This window comes from Sciurus vulgaris (assembly GCF_902686455.1).
Source record: "Sciurus vulgaris genome assembly, chromosome: 15".
In the NCBI taxonomy this organism is placed as follows: domain Eukaryota; kingdom Metazoa; phylum Chordata; class Mammalia; order Rodentia; family Sciuridae; genus Sciurus; species Sciurus vulgaris.
In genome coordinates this window covers 79,062,503-79,083,557 of record NC_136476.1, presented here as the reverse complement: position 1 = coordinate 79,083,557, position 21,055 = coordinate 79,062,503, and the positions used below count along the sequence as shown (strand labels likewise).

Sequence of the window (21,055 nt, the reverse complement as noted above, 5' to 3'; positions counted from 1 at the left end):
TCTGATACTTTTGATAGACTGAACAAAGAGTTTCACAGAAAAAAAAAAACATGCACATACACAAACTGCAGACAATTTCAAGCGTTCCTAGAACCACAAATTAAGAACCTTCTCCTCTGAATTAGAAGCCCTATTTTATTAAAAAAAAATTTTTTTTTTTTTTGTTCTGGGAATTGAACCCAGGTGCACTTTACCTCTGAGCTGCATCCCCAGACTTTTTTAGTTTTTATTTTGAGATAGGGTCTCCCTAAGTTGCTGAGGGTGGCCTGAAACTTGTGATCCTCCTGCCTCAGCTTTTCGAAGAGCCCTATTTTAAAACAGTATATCATTCTAAGTATATTGTATATGATTCAATTTACACAAGGCTTTTTACGAGTAACTTCATAGCTGTGTACTGAATATCGCTAACAAAGCCTCAGAATTTGAAATCATTTGAGGTTTAACAACACCGTTGCAAAAAATAGGCTAGTGTTATACTATACTCTTCATCCCAAATCTCCAAGTTAACTTAGATGACCGGAGTTCAATTATGGAAACTATTAATTCAATACTATTAACTAATATTACGCAAATTTCATTAGTTGTTCCATTCTTGTTCTTTGTCGGTCCCAGTATCCAATTCAGAATTTCAAGTTGCGTTTAGATGTCCAAGATCTTGCTTTTTTTTCTTTTGTTTTATTCTAATTTCTGTACTTAATAGCTATTATTTAATGTCTCAGTTTTCCGTCTCAATAGACGAGATGAGGAACCTATTTTAAAAAACCACACACATTTGGAACCTTTGTCGGGGAGAAAATATTTTTTTGTTTTTCAAAGCTGGGAGCTTTTTTGTGTGTGTCCGAAGCAAAACAAAAACAAAGCAAACAGAAGCGTATTAAAGTTGTCCAAGTAGTTTGTCCTAAAGTGGGACCGGTAGCTTCTCCCTCAGCCGCCTGGAGAAGCTTCTAATTGGGCCGCGGGTCCGCCATGACGCAGGAGGGCCGCCTCATTGGTCCGCGCAGTCAGGACTCCCGCGGCTTTTCTCTTGGGTGCTCTGGAAGCCGACCCATTTCCCTTCCTCTTAAGTCAGCGCTCCCTTCTTTCTGGTGCCCGGAGCTGCTAGCCGAAAGGGATCCAGACTGAGCTAGTCCGGGTAAATGCACTGGGGTAGGCCGGGAGGAAGCGGTGGGCGTGGACTATGGGTGGAACGGTGGTTTGCGAACCTTGTCTTCGGGCCTCCCACGGCCTCTGCCACTTCCCAGCTCGACCATGTCTCCCGGCCCCAACCTCCCCCCGGCTTTTCTAGGATTCCCCCTAGACTCCGCTAGCCCCTCTGCCGCCCTTCCGGGAGCCCCGCCTCCTTCGCGCTCCCCTCGGCCGGCTCCGCCCTCTTGCGCTGCTCTTTGCAGCCCCACCTCTTCTGCGCTCCCCCTGCGGCCCCGCCTCCTCACTCGGCCTCTCATTGACTCCGCCCTCGCCACTTCTCATTGGTCCGTCCCTCGCCTCCCCGGAGCCCCGCCTCCCCCCGCACCCTCCTCCCACTGAGTCTGACTGGGCGCGTCTCCTTTAGGTCACTCTCTGCCCCCATGCGTCTTTTTGTCCCATCCCTGGCATGTCCCCGCCCCTTCAGCTTGGTTCTGCCCCTCCCTAGTACTTGCACCTTTCTCTCAGTTATCCTTCCCTACTTTGCGCCTTGCTCCCGGTCTAACTGTCGGGGTCGCAGGATTCTGTGACTGATCCTCCATTGGGACGCTGTGCTGGGTGTTGGAGATTGGGATTAGTTGTTCGAGGTTTCTTCTTTCAAGAGCTCTTTCAGCCTGTGGGAGAGAGTCACTTTGTAATGGAATATTAAAAACGCTGTGATAAGTCTTTATGAAGACAGCATAATAGTGTTGGGATGATTTGAGGAGCAAGAAATGCTAGAGGGTTGGGTTGTTTTCTTCTTCTTTTTTTTTTTTTTTAACTAATCCTGCTGGGTCCTCAAACAAGCCTGTAAAGAGGCTAAACTGCACTTTTCCTCTAAAATATCCTTGACTGCTTGTGATGCAGAACAGTGGCCTTTCAGTCCTTTAAACACTTGGTTGTTATTAAAATCTTGGCATCGACCTTAGTTTTAACTAGTCAGAATTGGTAGGGCTTTGAAGACCATCCCTCCAAGTCTGCAGTGAGACAGCTTGACTTAGATTCAGCATCATACTTAAAAAAAAAAAAAAAATATATATATATATATATATATGTATATATAGTAGTTGGCCACAGTACCTTTTATTATTTTTTTATTTATTTGTTTATTTTTTTTTTAATGTGGTGCTGCACATTGAACCCAGTAACTCACAAGTGCCAGGCAAGTGCTCTGCCACTAACCACAGCCTCAGCCCCAGCCTCATACTTTTGATGGTTCCTTTTGAAGTATTTCCTGAGGACTCTTAGTGACATTTTCAAGTACTAATTAGTTGGTTGGAAAACTAAAAGCATAGGTAAAATGACAAGTCAGTAATGTAAATAACAGTTTCTACTTTAGAACAATAGATAGTACAATATTCAGAAGACAGCAACTCATCCCACAGGCTGCTGGAGTCAGGCATACCTGGGGTCTGTTACCATTCTACCACTTGCTGGAAAGCTTGGAAAAGTAACTTCCCTTATCTGAACCTCAGTTTTACCTTCTATAAAAAGAACATAAATTCTGTCACATACTGTCATCGTAGGGATTTATTGAGATTCTACTTAGGAAAAAAATCACTTTGAGGTTCCTGTAGGATCTTAGCCCAAGTGAGTCCCCCTATTCTTCAGATTCATGACTTCATGCTCAAGCCAGCAAAAAGTCTTATATGTTGCTTTCTTCTAGGCACCATGACAACCCTGGATGACAAGTTGCTGGGAGAGAAACTGCAGTACTACTACAGTAGCAGTGAGGATGAGGACAGTGACCATGAAGATAAGGACAGAGGCAGGGGTGCCCCGGCCAGCAATTGCATGCCTGTGGAGGCTGAGCTGGCAGGTGAAGGCATCTCAGTTAATACAGGTACTGGAAAACCTTGAGCTCTGGGAACAGGTTCTAAAATGTCTATTAAGTATGTATCACTTAGAATTTTCCTTCAATCAATGCACTCTGATTGACAGACCTGCTGAGCTCAGTGTGCAAGACATCTCAGCCCAGTTACCATATATGCGAATGTGACTCCCATGATTCTAGTCCCCAGCAGTCAAGTGCCCCTCATGCCTTGAGTTTTTTTTTTTTGGGGGGGGGGGGCAGTGCTGGGAATTGAACCGAGGGCCTTGTGCTTACAAGGCAAGCACTCTACTGACTGAGCTATCTCCCCAGCCCCTTGAGTTTTTATAGATGAGATATGAGAGAACATGAAGCAGAGGCAAGCCATCCCCATTAACTAGTTGCTAACACCTCATGCAAAGGGCAAGGATCACCCTTTCCAACATAAGGAATCACCCCTGCACTGTGTTTTTCCTGCCTTTTGGTCATGTTGGAATGAGAAGAAAGGAATTTAAAATCTACAAAGGGGCAAGACACCCCCGCTTCCATGGGCATCATCTCCCGGTTCTCTCCTCTCCAGAGGAGTCTCTGTCTCTGTCTCTCTGTCTGTCTCTTTCTCAATTCTGTTTCTTAAAAAAAGAATTTACCTTTTACTCTTGCCTCAGTATTTCTCTGGTGTTTAATCTTCAACAGTAGGGGATCGAGGACCCGATCCTGATTTTTAAGACCGGTATCACAAGCATACATCTAATTGTTCATCCTTCCTTCCTGCCATCCATCCATGACTCCACTACTCATTTATCTGCCCATCCCTCTATTTGTCCATCTCTCCACCCACCCACCCAGTCAGCCCAAAAAAACAATTAACCAACATTAAGTGAAAAACTCCTAGGTGTTAAGTTCTGTACTAGGCACTGTCATCCAAAATTAAAGAAGACCCAGTCCTGTTCTCACTTAAGGTTCCCAGGCTAGGAGAAGTGCTTAAAGCCTGGAAGTTTTGACATGTGCAGGATTTGATGTTTATCACCGTGGTTTCTGTCCTTTTAAGGGGATCAAGGTGGGGTCCTTCGTTCAGCTTGGCTTGTGTCCTTATAAGGAGATCAGGGCTGGGTCCTTGGTTCAGCATATTGTGTCCTTTATAAGGAGAGCAGCACAAGCTTTGATCAATGTGACTTGCTTCATTATGTGATTATCTTCCTTCCTACTTAGTTGATAATTCCCTTACCTCTCATTTTGGGTATGCTCTACCAGTATTTCTTTGGGGTTGCCATGGGGGTTTCATTTAATGTGAGAAAGAGATGCTACTGTGATGGGAATCTATAGCAACATGACTTCAGTAGTGTACAGATGTGACTGCTGTACCTCTCCAATCCTTACCCTTCAGTTACTGATGCTACAGTTTTATATAAGGTATTTATTCAATACTGTAGGATAAAATTGGGGTATTTTGATACATCATTCTCTCATATCTTGTAGAAAACAACAGTAGCACTAGCTTTTATAATTGTCATGAATTGGCTTTACCAGGGGTCATTCTGTCTTCATCAAAATCTGAGTTCCTATCTAATACCCTTGAGTGCAACTGGAAGGACTCCCTTCACACAGGGCACATCTTGTGGGGACCAAGTCCCTGGGCTCTTGTTTATTGGGCACTGCTGTGGTTTGAATGTGTGTCCCTCCAAAATTCCTGTTGAAAGTTCAGCCTCGATATAACACTACTGAGAGCTGGTTAGGCCAAGAAGCTCCCACCCCAGGGATGGGATGTGCACTTGTAGGGAGCTTCTTCAGCAGGTGCAAAGACCTGGTTCAGTTCTCAGCACTGCGCGCGCGCACACACACACACACACACACACACACACACACACACACACACACACAGAGTACATTTGTGAAGCTGGGTGCAATGATGTATGGCTATGTTTTCATTAGCTTTTTTGTCTCTGTGACCAAAAAACCCAATGAGAACAACTTGGAGGAGGAAAAGCTTCTCTAGGGCTCATAGTTCTAGAGGTCTCAGTTCATAGACGACCGACTCCATTGCTTTGCCCAAAGTGAGGTAGTTGGTCATGGGGGAAGGGCAGCAGTGAAACATGGGGGAAGTTCAGGGCAGCAGGGAAACAGTGTAGCTATGATGATGTCTTTCAAAGCCAAAAAGTTATTACACATTTTCAAATTTGAAATGAAGAGACCTCTGAAGTATCCTACAAATTTTAATTTCTAAACAAGTAAGCATCAATCTTCATAATCCACTAAAATAAGAAAACTTCCAGAGTCCTTTCTTATTCTTATTATGAAAGTGGAAAAGGTCCTGGAGGCCCCAAAGTGAGATGACCACTGGGGGTTATGTGACTGGGTATTTCTTGCTCTGACCTCACAGGGAGTCATTGTGAGGGAATTTTAAATAGCACGTATATAAAAGGGTGGCTGAGTTTTTTGTCCATAAGTGCAAAACTCTTGGTGTTGACCTGTGGAATCCATAAGTGCAAAACTCTTGGTGTTGACCTGTGGAATTCCCAGATAGTTCATGTGTTTGGTGGTTGTGGTCTTTGGTTGTGGTCTTTTGGATATTGGTTTTTTGATTTTTTTTTTTTTCTTTTGTCTTTTGGTTTTTGTTTTGATTGATTGATTTAGTTTTTAGCTAGCATACTTGTTCATGTTTGAGAATGAGCAGTGGGATTGTCAGAGCAGTGTAGTGCTGCAGTGGCGGAGCTCCCGCTGTGAGCCCTCCTTGACAGACCATTATATGGTCATGCAGTACATTGAGGAAGGGGGCTTTGCTGAGGTGAAACTTGCCCATCATCTCCTCATCGGAACAGAGGTTGTGGTGAAGGTACCCACGAAAGTAGCTTTGAACTTTCTCTTCCTATCTGAACTGGATCTGATGGCAGCCTGAAACCACTGAAATGTGGTTTCAGCTTTTCCAGGTCATCAAGACCATGAAATATATCTACTTTAACATGGAGCATGTAGGTGGGGTACAGCTATGGGACCTCATCCTGGAAGCTGTTGACATGCAGGAGGAGAAGGCCTGCAGACTGTTTAGGCAGATTGTGTGTGCTGTGCAGTACTGCCATGAGAAGGGTATTGTGCACCTTGACCTGAAGCTGGAGAATGTAGTGGTAGATGCCAGCAGCAACACCAAACTCATTGACTTTGGCCTGAGTACCAGATTCACAGCTGGAAAGAAGCTGAAGAGGTTCTGGGGCACTCTTCTATATATGTTGCCCTTGAAGTTGTCCATGGGAAGGAATATGAGGGTCCTCCGCAGACATGTGGAGCCTGGGTGTCATTTTCTATGTTATGCTCACAAGGAGATGCCCATTTGAGGCAAGCAGCAATAAGCAGGTGAAGAAGCCAATCCTGCAGGGAACATATGACATTTCCCTGCATGTTTCCACGGGAGCACAGAACCTCATCAATGAGATCCTGACGGTGGACCCCATGCAGAGGCCCACCATAGAGCAGGTAATCGGGCACCCATGGCTGAGCCAGGGCAAGGAAGCTGCTTCATGCAGTCCTTGTAGTGAGGCACTCCCCAGACTCCTGGATCCCACAATTATGAAAATCATGATCAACATGGGATACCACCCCTATAATACCTGGGTGTCCATGGCAAGTTTAGACTTGATGATGGCTAAGTATGTCATGCTACAGTGCCAGAGAACCCAGAGGGCAGGCCCTGCGGATCCTCCCAGGATCTGCTCCAGGAAGTGTTCCAGTTTGCCTGCCATTCCCTTGCCCTGTGAGCAGCAGCAGCCTGAGGAGGCCAAGCAGTCCCAACACAAGGGTCCTGGAAGTGCCAGCATGCCTGCCGTAGGTTCTGCTTCCTCCATGTGGACACGCCCCATCCAAGCCTAGCCTCCCAGCATGACCTGTGCCTTGAGAGCCACTCATCCTCTTCAAGGTACTTCCATAGGGCAATCCCAGGACAGCAGCAGGGGTTTGAATAGGCTGAGGAGGAGGGTCACCAAATTTATTCGACAACTGTGCCGCATACCGTGCTTTGGTTGCTCAGCGTTCAGGCACAGAGTGGCTCCAATGAAAATACCAAACCAAGACAGACAGAAGTGATGGACAGCCAGAAGATCCTGAGCTCTGTGGTTGCTCACATCATGATGTGGGAGTGAGGTGTGCTGACTGGTTCAGGTTTTCCCACACAGATTCCAGGCAGGTATGCATCTGCATCCACCAGGAGTCTCTTCTACCCCTACTTGCGAAACACATCATAGGGATTGTTCCCTGGGACACTTCCCCTGCCCTATTCTTTGTCCTTTCTCCCATGCTTTGGGAGAAATTTATTCTGAATTTCTTTTTTTTCACAAATTGTATAATAAAATTGATGCTCTAAAGATTTAAAAAAGACAGATTTTTTTTTGTTGTTGTTCTTTTAGAACTTGACCTCAGGGTAAGGGCCAGAGCCCACCAGCTATCCTCTATCCTCTAAGCCTGGACCATTGTACCTCCATCTCCTGCTCACTGTATATACTAACTCAGCTTGAGCCAAGGTATATGGGGACTTCTTGTGATAAGCCAATATAGACATGGACTTGCTCCCCTCGACGGGGCATAGATGGAGATACTCCCCTTGAGCCAGTGTAGACTTGACTAGTCTACACTGAACCAAGCTGACCACTGAGCTGGTCACTTTGGCCAGAATGAATCCTTTTCCTAGTTTTCAGGCCCCTCCTAGAAGTGTGTGGGGAGGGAGGGTTGCAGCAATTGGAGAAGACTCCTCTGGCAAGGCATTGGAGATTCCAGAGTGTTCTATGGCTTTATCTCCCATCATCCCTGTGCAGGGAGCAAGAACTGGGCCAGTGGGTAGGGGCGGGCCAGCCTGCAGCAGTGGCTGGGTTCTTCACCACATGTTGTGCAGCCTCACCACCCAACAGCTCCTCCTGGTCACAGCTAAAGATTTTGGAGAGTGAACACATGGGATTTAGGGAGCAGAGATGTGACATCTCAGGGCTGCTACCTACATAAAAGCATAGTGCACCCATGTGGAATTGCTCTTATGTTTGGGTTCTGTTGACAGTGAATTTTGTGAAGTGCACACAAAAAATAAAAAACACTCAGGTTAGGACAGGAGACTTCGTGCACCTTCTAGTCCTGGCACCTCTGCACTCTGGGACTCGCAGAGCCTCTCTGGGCAACTTCTTCCTGCCCTTCCCTGTAGGGGTCAGAAAGTGGTACCTTTTTAAAAAACGATGTCCCGTATGTCATTTTAATAGTTTTCCCTTTTACACCTTGAGCCAGGAAAAATGTTTTAAAGAAAAATACTCTATCATGCTGTTTTAATTGTAAATGTCAGGAGATAAAGGAGTGTTATCATGTTCATATAACAAATTTTCTCCAATTAAATTTATCCAGAAAATTGCTCTCAATGTGTAAAATAAAGCTGTGAGAATTTAGCTTTTATAGTATTTTGATAATGATTTGGGATGGAAGCATTTTAAATAACTCCCAAGTTTTATAGTTCAAAATTTAAAAACTTTAATCTTATAATAATAACATGGCTCTAGTAACAAATTTTTTTCCATAGCAAAATGTTTCCAAGGATCTCCTGAAGAGTTGGTAAGAAGGCAGCCGTGTCATGGGCCATGTGCTATTTCAGTTGAAAGTGCTGTGTGCTTTTCAAGCCCATGGTCATAGAAATAGCATAAAAATGGTAGAAGGTTTTGTTTGTTGAGAATGCCTTGTTAACACTGAAGACTGGAAGCTAGGCTGTCTGAGCTATAATTCCTGCTTTAACCTCCTTGTGCTTGTGAAAGGTGGGCAGTAATAGGTCCCTCAGACAGAACTAATGGGTCAACTTAAGTTATAAGTTGGACATTGCCATGCTTGCCACCATCCCACAAATGTTCATGCATATGTAATTTAATGAATAAATGATTTATAATAACATGATTACACATTTTCTTGTCATTTGAGCGGCCTGGGATTCGAACTGCGGTCCTTTCACATGCTAGGCAAACGCTCTCCAAAAGGAGCTATTTCTTCAGCTCCGTGATTACACATTTTCAAAGTAAGGCCTGGAGTTAGGAAAGAGTTGAGTTTAACTAAGGCTATCTTTATGTTATGTGATGGGAAAGAAATTTCCTTCCTGACCTGTCACAAGTCCTAAACATAAGGTCAATTTTAATTTGATCAGAATCACTAGAGTGAAGAAGATGTGAAATGTTTTAATCAAAACGGGAGTTCTTCAAAGGCATTTGGTGGAATGAATATGAAGGTGTATAAAAGATGCATAAATGCTGCAAAAACACTGAAATATTTTGATATCAGAAGGAGAAAAGGAAAGTAAGGGTGTGTTTAGGATGCAAATTTAGAAAAACAGAACAAGGGTTGGATTGCAGTTTGTATGGGTACTGGGGTGTCAGTATACCTAGTCATAGTACACAGAGGGTCTGTGTTAATTGTGCAGTAAAGCAAGCTGCAGACAGATGAGCTCCCACCTACAGATGTGAGCTGGTCCATAATTCTGTGCTCATTCATTTTGGTCACATCCATGTTCATGCTACTCAGGTCCAAAAGGTGTGATCAATGACTGGCGCCGCTATAAGCAGTTGGAGACAGAGCAGAGGGAGGAACAGTGCCGGGAGATGGAAAGGCTGATCAAGAAGCTGTCTATGACCTGCAGGTCCCATCTGGATGAAGAGGAGGAGCAACAGAAACAGAAGGACCTCCAGGAGAAGATCAGTGGGAAGGTAATGAGCAGCCCCAGGCTTTTCTCAGAAGCTGCCCTGGCCACTAAAAATGGGCTTGGTGATTTGGGAGATGGAGGATATTGGATTTGGCCTCTGAGAAGCTATGCAGTACAGGGGAAGTGTAGAGCTGTGTCATAACTCAGGCACACCTGGGGTTTGAATCTCAGCTCTGCACTAGTGATTGTGGGGAAATAAATCTCTTGCTTTCTGAGTTTGTTTTTTGATTAGTTAAATGAGGTCACCCCTGCTGTCCCCGCTGCCCCGGAACTATGCAGATTAAATGCCCATCATAGTGACTGGCTCATTTGAAAAGTGCTCATATAATGTTAGTTTTCTGTCATAGGAACTAAGATTCTAATTCAGTTTTTCTTGCTCTTTCCATGATGTTGCTCTGTTTCATCTGAAACCTATCATGAGGATTTATTCTGAGGAGGCATTATAGTAGAAGTAGGTACTCTGGAAGGTATTCGGAACCAGGTCCCTGACATCTCCTTACCTTCTCAGTATTAAAGGACCTCTGTTACGCACATACTCTCTCACCATGGAAGAAAGTCCAGGAGTGCCCAAGATCAGTTAGGTGTGGCCGAGAGCCAAAATCAGGGAGCATTAAGTCAGGAGTCATTTCCCTTGACCACAAGGATGATTTCAGGGCACGAAACTCAGGCAAAGACCATAATATTAGAAATAGCTTACTGAGATAGTGTGGAGAGTTATGCAATGGGGTGAAAATTGGTAATAACTATGACCCAGTAATGATATCTGTTCTGACCTAGTGTGGGCCCTGTTCCCCACCCGCTAAGCTGTACAAGATTAGGCATAGCAAGGGTTTATTACAGGGATGTCTTGCTGTACCCAAGCAGGAGAAGGAAGATGACTTTGTGATATAAGGTGGCTGCTGGGCAGTGTGCCTGCTTTGCTTGACTGCTTCCTTACCCTGGGCTGAAGGACCAGAATGAAGCCACAGTCACATGACCACACAAATCAGGCTATGAGAGGCTGTCCCTGTCCTGCTGAGTTACCTGCAGTTGAATAGAACTAGATATTGCCTGAATGCCAGAAATAGGGGAGTGGCTAAGCAAAATATGACGCATATATAATTTTATAAAACTATTTGGAAACATGAGGAAATACTTAGAATTTATTGTTAACATTATCTAAGGGACAGAGTAGGTTATAGCTTAATTGGTATACCCATGGCTGCTGTTATAAGAGCAAAACTATTCTAGCTTGTGACTGATAAGAAGAAAAATTTTAGAGTGTATGTGAGTGTGCGTATATGTTGTCTGTAGACGTGTTTCGTGCAGTGTAGGGATTATAAGTGTTCATTTGAAGTTACATAATGTCCTGTTATCTTTTCAACAAAAACAAAACAATGAATAAAGTAATCCACTGTCAAGACTGACAAAATGGAAACGGTTCAGTGAAGTGATATTATCTGATGCTGCCTGTTTGGGTTGAGAGGCAGTGTGGTGTAGTAAAACCCAGGGTTTCTAAAAATCTAGTTTGAGTCCTGGTCTTACACATACTACTTGTGTGAACTGTGCAACTAACATAAAGTCTTGAAACCTCATTTATAAAATGAGGATTATAAAGATCCCTTCCCAATGGGATTATTGCAAGAATTCAGTGAGAATCAGGCACAATGGTATGCACACAAGTAGTCCCAGCTAGTTGGGAGACTGAGGTGGGAGGATCGCTTGAGTTCAGGCATTTGGGGCTTGCCTGGGCAACATAGTAAGTTGGTAAGACCCCCTTTTCTAAAAAAAAAAAAAATCCAAGCTCCTCCCCCACAAATTATTTAGACATAATGCACATAAAGTGCTCATTGTGGTGCTGCATGTATCTGTAAGCAAGAGGTGCACATTGACATTTATCATGAGTGTTCACCTGTGTCTGCTGACTTGCTGGTCCTCCTGCAGATGACTCTGAAGGAGTTTGCTACCATGAATGAGGACCAAGATGACGAAGAGTTTCTGCAGCAGTACCGGAAACAGAGGATGGAAGAGATGAGGCAGCAGCTACACAAGGGGCCCCAATTCAAGCAAGTTTTTGAAATCCCTACTGGAGAAGGGTTTTTAGACATGATCGATAAAGAACAGAAAAGCACCCTCATTATGGTCCATATTTATGAGGATGGCATTCCGGGAACTGAAGCCATGAATGGCTGCATGATCTGCCTGGCTGGGGAGTACCCGGCTGTCAAATTCTGTCGGGTGAAGAGCTCGGTTATTGGGGCCAGCAGTCGGTTTACTCGGAATGCTCTTCCTGCCCTGCTGATCTACAAGGGGGGTGAATTGATTGGCAATTTTGTACGCATCACTGACCAGCTAGGGGAAGATTTCTTTGCTGTGGACCTTGAAGCCTTCCTACAGGAATTTGGATTACTCCCAGACAAGGAAGTCTTGGTGCTGACATCTGTGCGTAACTCTGCCACCTGTCACAGTGAGGACAGCGATCTGGAAATAGATTGAACGGATGGTCTAGTTACATAGATATCTCATTGTTTGGGCTGGAAGACATATGTCTGTGTTTATTTTTGTTCCTTCTTGTGTCTTCTGACTTTTCAGCTGTTCTTTGTAGTCTTTTTGATTATGTGGAAAGTCAAGAAATTCTTAGATTAAATTGGAATGCTGGATTACCTTGTGGCTAGCAATAAAGTGACTTAAAATTACATAAACAGGAAGCCAGGCTTTTGAACTGTTTACTTAATATTCTCTAGCATGACAACTCTATTGTTGTTTCTAGTCAATATTTACATAGCATTCTAAAGACCGTCCTGGAAATTGTCTCCTGTTGACCTCCGTGGTCTCTGCCAGGTCTGAGAATAGAATTCTCTAGTTCGTATGTTATTTGCAATGTAAATAGTATATTTCCTTAATCAAATGATTGCAATTATATTTACTTGTAATTAGATCCCCCAGATGCTCTGCTGTACCATGGTCTTATTTAAAGATTCCAGATGAGGCTGGGGATATAGCTTAGTGGTAGAGCACTTTCCTAGTGTGTGCAAAGCCCCAGGTTCTACTCCTAGTACTAAAGATAAAAAACAAACAACAAATACCCCCAAACAACACACAAAGGTTCTAGAGGATATGTGCTTGCCCTGTCAGGAGGGGTGGCCTTTACTGCTAGAGTCAGTATCCTGCTCCAGCACTGTGAAATCTAGACTAGGAGGAAGGATTTATGCTGATTGCTGTCTTCATGCTGGAAGACAAGCATCTTCTTGACAAACAGTGGAGCTGGGTGGAGCTGGAGAACTTTGAGTAAGGTGCTTTTTCTTGTCTGTCTGTGTCTGTTATTTAACAAGGTAACTTGTCATTTACTGTAGATTTTTTAAAAAAACTGGTCTTTTTTGCATATTGAAAAATAAATTCATATTTAATAGAGGAATATTGACCAAAATGCAGAAGAAAAATTTAAAAATTAGAATAATTTTTAATCCTATCACCTAGAGTGAAGCACTATTAATGTTCTGACATACTATATTTCCTACCAAAGTGTTTTCTGTGTATACCTATACATTTCATTGGTTTATTTTTCAAGTATTGGGATCATTCTGAACAAACTGTTTCATAGTATGGTTAACTAATAATATATCAGACCTTTTTTTCATATTATGAAATACTATAACATTTTAACTTTTTTTTAAATGGCTACTGATATTGTATAGATGTGCTGTAATTTGCTTGAGGCAGGAGGGTCACGAGTTCAAAGCCAGCCTCAGCAAAATTGAGGTGCTAAGCAACTCAGTGAGACCCTGTCTCTAAATAAAATACAAAATAGGACTGGGGGTGTGGCACAGTGGTCAAGTGCCCCTGAGTTCACTCCCTGGTAGCTGCCCCCCCCCAAAAAAGAACAACAACACATTTTTTTTTTTTTTTATTTTTTTGAAAGTAGATGTTCAGTAGAACATGTAATAAAAGTTGTTATGCAAAGGAGATTTAAAAAGCCATAAATTACATTAACCAAAATCAATCTCTTTTATTATTTTTACAGGTTATCATTCTGGTCTTTGTGTTTATTTATAATAACAGTTGTTAAAAAAAAAGAACAAGTGAAAATAAAATTTAAAAAATGATTGTCATTCAAGTTGTTTCCTACTTAAAATGTACATCCTAGGATCAGGAAAGATACAATCTGGAATTAAATATTAGCTTTAAAATTCACAGTTTTGGTTTTCCTGGAGATTTAGGAATTGACTAACTGTTGAAGAGTCTTCAAAGCATTAATTGACATAAAGAAAGTGCATGGTTTTTCTGATTAGGGAAGTTCTTGTAGAAAGTGTGGAAGATTCAGAAAATTATTAGAAGCAGAGACAGCTGTTACCAGTGTTCTAGTTTATTTCCTTCCAGTCTTTTTTCAGTATTTTTAATAACATTGAGAGCTTATTGAATTTAGTTCTGTGCTCTGCCTTAATATTATATGATAAATACTTTGACATGTTATAAAAATTCTAAATAAATAATTTCCAATGGCTTAATCATTTCCAACATTTGGATGTACCATAATTTACTTAATTAGTTCTTTTATGCTAGATATTTCAATTCCCAGTATTTTGCTAAAGCACTTAACATCTTTGTGTTTTAGGTCGTTCTTATAGATGTCTTGAAGAGGAATCACTGGACAAATGGACATGAACATTTTAGAATAACTTTTATAATCCATCTTCTGTTCTCCCTGAAAATGAAAATAAACCATATATGACATTGACTGCATTTCAAGAACAGAAATTCTAAAATAAAGGGAACAGACATGAGAAGGGGAAATCCTACAGTATTACATCTCTGACTCAGAAGTAGTAGAAACATCATGGAATTTGAAGTCAGACAGATCTAGGTTTGAATCCGGATTCTGTCACTTGTTAGTTCTGTAGTTTCTGGTGAGGAACCCAGCCTTCCTGAAGCTCAGATTCCTCATGTTATTAATGGGAATAGTCACCTGTTTGTAGAGCTGTTCTGTGACAGTGCTTATCATGTACCGTCCCCTGGTGGCATCAGCATCATGGGGTGGTGGAGGGTGTTGGGAGAAATGCAAATTTTCTGACTTCACAGACCTACTGAACTAGGAATGCTGGGTGTCCTGGCAAACTGACAAGCCCTCAAGGCAATTCTGAGGCCTAAGTTGGAGGAGCACTGACCTAATGATAAAGGGGTGGGTGACTACCCTCTTTCAACTTTGTTCCTTGCTGCTGGTGTCTTTTTTACCTTTGAGTAAGAGTTAAGGAGGGAAGGAGTTGAAAGGGTAGTGTGCAGATTGATTCTCTTCCTCTCATTTTGTGTAATTCTCCTTTTCATCTATGGAATTGGGGGAAGGAAAGAGGAACTAAAATTTATCTATCATAAGCTGTTACGGTTTAGATGCGAAGTGTCTCCCAAAAGCTCATGTGGGAGGCAATGCAAGAAAGTTTAAAGGAGAAATGGTTGGGTTATGAGAGCCTTCAGCTTAATCAATGCATTAATCCCCTGATGGGGATTAACTGGGTAGTAACTGTAGGCAGGTAGGGGGTGACTGGAGGAGGTGGGTTATTGGGGCAATGCCTTTGTGGTTTATATTTTGTCCACAGTGAAGGGAGTCTCTGCTTCTTCATTGTCATGTCCTGAGCTGCTTTCTGCTGCCATGATGTTGTGCACAGAGCAATGGCGGTGGCTGAGCAATGGTCTGTGGACTGAGACCTCTGAAACTACGAGACACACATAAACATTTCCTTCTCTACATTGTTCTGGTCAGGTCTTTAGATTACAGCAGTGAAAAAGCTGACTAAAACAAACTGTGTCCTAGTAGTTTTCAGACTAGGAACGTTCTGCAAAGGCCTGGGTTTTGTTTTTGTCCCTGTGGGTGGTGTAGAGGGTAAGGACTTGGACTTGGAACAGGCTGACATTGACAAGTGTTTTTTTTTCTTTGGTGCTGGGCATTGAAACCAGGGGTGTTCTACCACCGACCTAGACCCCCAGCCCCTTTTTATTTTATTTTGAGACAGAGTCTCTCTGTATTACCAAGGCTGTCCTCTAACTTGTGATCCTCTTACCTCAGTCTCCTGAGTAGCTGGGACTATAGGTGTACATCATCATGCTGGGCTCTATGACTTTTAAAAGAGCCTAGGCCAACTGTTTTATAGAATGTCCCACATTCCGTTTCTTCATTTTGGGCAATAGTACAACCAGAGGTGATGTGAAGTTCTTAGTGCCTCAAATCTGGGATTAGTAAGTCTAATTACTTGGTTAAGGTGGTGAATGCCTGCTGTGGTTTGAATATGGATAGTGTCTTTCAAAGGTTCATGTGTTAAAGAACTAGTCCCCAGGGTGGTGGTATGGAAAGTGCTGTGGACCTCTACTAGGTGTGGCTTCGTGGGGGTCTTTAGGTCTTGGGGGCATGACCTTGAAGTGGATTGGGGGACCCTAGTCTTTGAACCTCTCTTTGCTTCCTGGCTTGTGATTGAAGAAGTTTGCCCCACCGCCTACTCTCACCATGATGTGTCACCCTCCTAAGAGGCCCAAAGCAACTGGGTCACCCAATTTTAGACCAGAACCTTCCAAACCATGAGCCAAAATAAAACTTTGTGTCTGTCTTTTTGTTCTGTGGTGCTGGGGATTGAACTAAAGTTCTCATGCGTGTCAGTCAAGCACTTATAACTGACTTACATCCACAGCCCTTTTTAAAAATTGATTTTGAGACAAGGTCAAAGTTGCCCAGGCTGGCCTTCAACCTCCCAAGTAGGAGCTGGGATTACAGGTGTGCACCACCATGCCCAGTTTAAACTTTTCTAAGTTAATTACCTCAGGTATTTTGTTATAATAACTCAAAGCACTAACACAATGGCAGATGTAAATTTATTTTCTCCATTATAAGGGGAAAGTAGTCTGTGATGTGATAGTTTGAGACTAGGCAAATATTCATTTCTCTGAACAACATGTCCCCTAATAGTTTTGGTATCCGTTGATAACTTTTATAATTCTTGCCTGAATCAAATTATTTACATTGGGGAATGCTTACACGTGATTTTTAAGCTGTTTTATTTCTTTTATACTTACTGCGAATCTTCTGCAGAAAAGAACTCTCCCTTCCATTCTCTCTGGCAGTATCACTGTGGACTTAACAGATTTTAAAAAAATTCAGTGTCTATTACCATAATTCTTTTTTGGTACCTTTGGCTGTGCTCTCCTTTTCAAGACCATTCCTGTATTCTTTTGAGATGATCTAGTAGTTTTTGAGAATTCTATACTCCCAGTGGAAACTCAGTTCCTAGCATCTATATATTTACTCATTTGTACTGTCATAAAATACACATGTAATAGTTACACAATCATGCCTGTGCCACTAGTAATGACCTATAGAGGGGAAAGTTTCCGAGATTTCCCTTTGCAGTTGTTATTATGTTCTGGCCTTAAAGTGCTTCCTGCTGTGGTAGGGGCTCTTCAGAGAGACAGAGCCAACAGAATAGACACAGATGTTAAATGGACTTTCTCAGGGGAATTGAACAATGGGGTTATGTAGAGTCCCACAACAGGTTGTCTATGAGCTGGAGACTGAGATGCTAGTAGCATGGCTCAGTCCAGGTCTGAAGATCTCAGAACCTGGGGAAGCCAAAGGCATAACCCTTGGTCTGAGGCCAAAGATCCAATAACCTAGGGGATCCCTGGTGTAAGGCCAGCAGCCCCAGGGAGGGACATCTGGAGTTGTGATGTTAAAGGACAGCAAGAGGAGAATGTCCCTGCTCCCAGGGAGTGAGAGGAAATCACTTTCTTATACTAAATGGGCTTGGGCTGAATGAACGTTGCGAAGTGAGCAGATCTTCTCACTTAGTCCACCACCTCACCTAGCAGTGTCCTCTGGAAACACTCTCACACACACCCAGAAATAAGGCTTTACCAGCTCTCCAGGTATTCCTCAATCCAGTCAAATTGACACTGAAAGTTACCATCACACCTGCTAAAGATATACAGAGTATTGAGTTAAAAAATCATTTCAATTACTTTTTATATAATCATGCTATTAATTTGCTATAAGAGTAGATTCATGGGCTGGGGAGATAGCTCAGTCGGTAGAGTGCTTGTGCTTGTGCTGTAAGCACAAGTCCCTGAGTTCGATCCCCAGCACCACAAAAAAAAAAAAAAAAAAAAAAAAAAAAATAGACTCATTTGTTTTAGTGTAATTCAATTTTTATAAAATCTTTGTGAATTTAACTTTTTTGAAACATATAAAACATTTACCAATTTAAAAGCCAATATAAGATGGGTGTGGTGGTGCATGCCTCTAATCCCAGTGGCTCAGGAGGCTGAGGCAGGAGGATTAAGATTTCAAAGTCATCCTCAGCAAAAGCGAGGTGCTAAGTAACTCAGTGAGACCCTGTCTCTAAAAATACGAAATAGGGCTGGGGATGTGGTTCAGTGGTTGAGTGCCCCTGAGTTCAATCCCCAGTTCCCCCCCCCAAAGCCAATACAAACTAGGTATGGTAGCAAACCCTATAATCCTTACGTAGGCTGAGGAAGGAGGATCACAAGTTGGAGTCCAGCCTTAGAAACTTAGTGAGACCATGTCTCAAATAATAAAAAGGGCTGGGGATGTAACTCAGTGGTAAAGCACCCCTGAGTTCAATCCCCAGTATCCCCCTTCTATTCCCTTCACAACAAAAATTTATTTACTTACCCATTTTTGCAGTATTGGGGATTGAACCCAGGAGCACCCTACCATTGAGCTATAACCCAGCCCTTTCAAATTACTTTATTTATTAATTTTTTCCTTTCTAGCCACCCTGATGGTAGGGTTTTTCCCCCCATATTTTTAAATTGGTGCATTATAACTATACATAATAGTGGGATTTGTTATTGTATATTTGTACATGCACATGATATAACAATATAATTTGGTTTTATTTTTTATTTTGAGACAGGGCCTTGCTGAGGCTGACCTGGAACTTGGAATCCTCCCCTTGGCCTTCTGAATCATTGGGATTACAGATGTGCACTGCTGTCCCTAAGAAAAAATTTATTTTTGATTGTACAAATAATTGTGGGTAAATTTCTTAGTCCCTTTCAGTTTTGATATTCCAAATGAAGATAATCATATCTCATAGGTTGGCTAGAAAGTGTTCAGTGAGCCAAAGTTCTTAGCACAGTCTTTCATAAATGTTTTATTTTTATTCTTGACTATCCATCCTCTACATAATCATGCATCCACTTATATCAAAAAGGGTTTCAAGGTCCCACATTCCCCTTGACAACTTGGCAAAACCCTGTTTATCTTTCAAAATTCAGCTCAAATCTCACATCCTCTCTGATAAGTCTTTGCTGTCTCTTCAGAGAGAAGCAGTCACACCACCACATGTACCCCCAGGCTATGTGACATTGGCTAAGAAAAGGTTCCGGGGTTCAAAGCCTGCAGCCAGCAAGTACTGCCAGTACTTCTCTTTTCCACCTGTACAGCCTACTTGTTAGACCAACAGTGTTGGAACGAGAGAAAAAGGAGTTAGTATTGGTAAAGCATGTGGCATTTTGCTTAATGTATAGAGATATTTTGATAAATTATTGTTGTCATTGTTATCATTTTAATTAAAAATTTTTTTGGGTGCTAGCAGTGAACCCAGGGTTTGCACATACTAAGCAAGGGCCCTACTATGAGGTGTAGTCTGACTCCATTTTAATTTAATTTAATGAAACATTTAAACTTTCCCTGAAGTATGAGATGTGAGTCTTAGTGATTTGAATAATCCTGCCACCATTTCTTGTAGGATAATCCTGTCTTCATGTATGGTTGCCAAAGCTGAATTGTAAGTTTCTGTTTAACAGCAGATTATGAAGTCCTTTCGGGGCAGGAACTACGTCCTGTCATCTCTGATCTCTGACCCGAGTTGGCATAAATCTATGTGTGTTGCTTACGTAGGGAAAATCCCAAAGCAACATAAGTGGGCTGGGATTAATCATAGTGGGACATAAGGTCGCCTGTTATATCTCTTTGCCACAATATTTCATGTATTTAGTCTTAAGTGCATCACCTACGCTCACTGAGAAACAAGATCAAATCAAACGCCCCACCTTGCCAAGTAATGTGGAAATGCTCATAGGGCCACAAGGTGGCAGCAGAGGAGCAGAAATAATTTTGTTGCTGCTGAGCAAATCATGCCACAGACTAGAGATATAGGGCTCCAGGATGATATATTTAGCACGGTGAGTGAATAATGTCAGAGAGATTGTTTTTAGGATTGAGAACAAGAGAGAATTCGATCCATACACTTTAAATAATGAGTATCAGAGAAAACAAAATGTTATTTGATGAATGTATCATACGCTTAACTTTAAGGGGATGGAGCTCCTTAGTTAAGAGCACAATCTTTGGTTCAAGTCTCAGTTCCACCATTTATTCTCAGTGATTACTCAACCTTAAATAGTGAGATGCCCAAAATGTATTGAGATTTACCACGTACCAGGCCATTGTTCTAAAGTACTTTTTTTTTTTTTTTTTTTGGTGCTCATCTTAGTTCTTGTTTAATTTCAGCCAGATAATAAACATTTATAAATTTTTATACAACAAAATAAATACATGCAAAGTTACAAACATAGAAAATATAAACTACATGCATATTTCAAAGACCAGTTAGTGATATCCACTTTGGATTCATATACAAACTATTCAGTGCACATTGTAAGCCTAAGGGTCACACAAAAGGCTTTCCCACGTATTAAGTACTTAGTACCTTAAGAAACCATTAATGTGTTAGACATTTCAGATGTTAATTGCTCTAAACAAAACTTCTAAGTTTGTCATATGCAATATTTATTTTATATATACTTTTTAAAACATATAACACCCATATAGTATAAGCCCATTACATTGCAGAATAGTAATATTTATCTGCTAGGTGACAATACTGAACAATTTAGGGAACAACTTTACTATATCTAAACATTTACAGAATTTCCTTTTCCACTCAGAATGATTATTTCTGGTATCTGCAACCTAAGATATTTTTTAGATTGTCTCCCCGTTCTTTGATTCAAAAGCCAATTAGAGAAACTGAAGACTCGACCTAATCCTGGGTTTTGACAATTATGGGACAGAAATGAAGAAACCCAAGCTCCTCTTTGAGTTCTTCACTTCATAATCCTCCAAGAGGATCATGATTTTGCAACTGCAACTTCCTTGGAGTTTCATCTCCTGGTGTCACCCAAACACAGTTAATATCACTCTAGTTTCCAGGAAACAAAGATTCACCCTCAGTGTTTAGGAGGCGATCTAACTTTTCTTGCTGCCTTAATTATCTACAGTTTATTTACTAAAGAAAGGAATGCCACATGTGGATGCTTTACACATCCCAAATGGGAGCTTGTCTCCAAAGGCACGGTTCCCAAATGCTGGAGTTTTCAGTCTCAGAAGTCTTTTGCCTGTT

General features: G+C 41.9%; 1 protein-coding gene across 2 annotated transcripts; it reads left to right on the top strand.

Moving 5' to 3' along the window:
- The first annotated feature begins 695 nt into the window (after nt 1-695).
- On the top strand, nt 696-14,158 carry PDCL (phosducin like). 2 transcript variants are annotated; one of them, XM_079111842.1, is made up of 4 exons: nt 696-1,132; nt 2,828-3,004; nt 9,494-9,675; nt 11,595-14,158. In XM_079111842.1, exons 2-4 carry the CDS (start codon nt 2,833-2,835, stop codon nt 12,144-12,146), a joined length of 906 nt encoding a protein of 301 aa, XP_078967968.1. In that variant the 5' UTR covers nt 696-1,132; nt 2,828-2,832; the 3' UTR covers nt 12,147-14,158. The 2 variants fall into 2 exon arrangements, with proteins under 2 accessions (XP_078967968.1, XP_078967967.1); XM_079111841.1 differs by having other exon boundaries at nt 700-1,146.
- Nucleotides 14,159-21,055: the final 6,897 nt, after the last annotated feature.

Bases quoted from the DNA above. Each gene is read 5' to 3' on its own strand.
- PDCL (XM_079111841.1), top strand. The intron at 3,005-9,493 runs GTACTGGAAAAC...CATGCTACTCAG, and splicing joins AGGCATCTCAGTTAATACAG to GTCCAAAAGGTGTGATCAAT. The intron at 9,676-11,594 runs GTAATGAGCAGC...GTCCTCCTGCAG, and splicing joins AGGAGAAGATCAGTGGGAAG to ATGACTCTGAAGGAGTTTGC.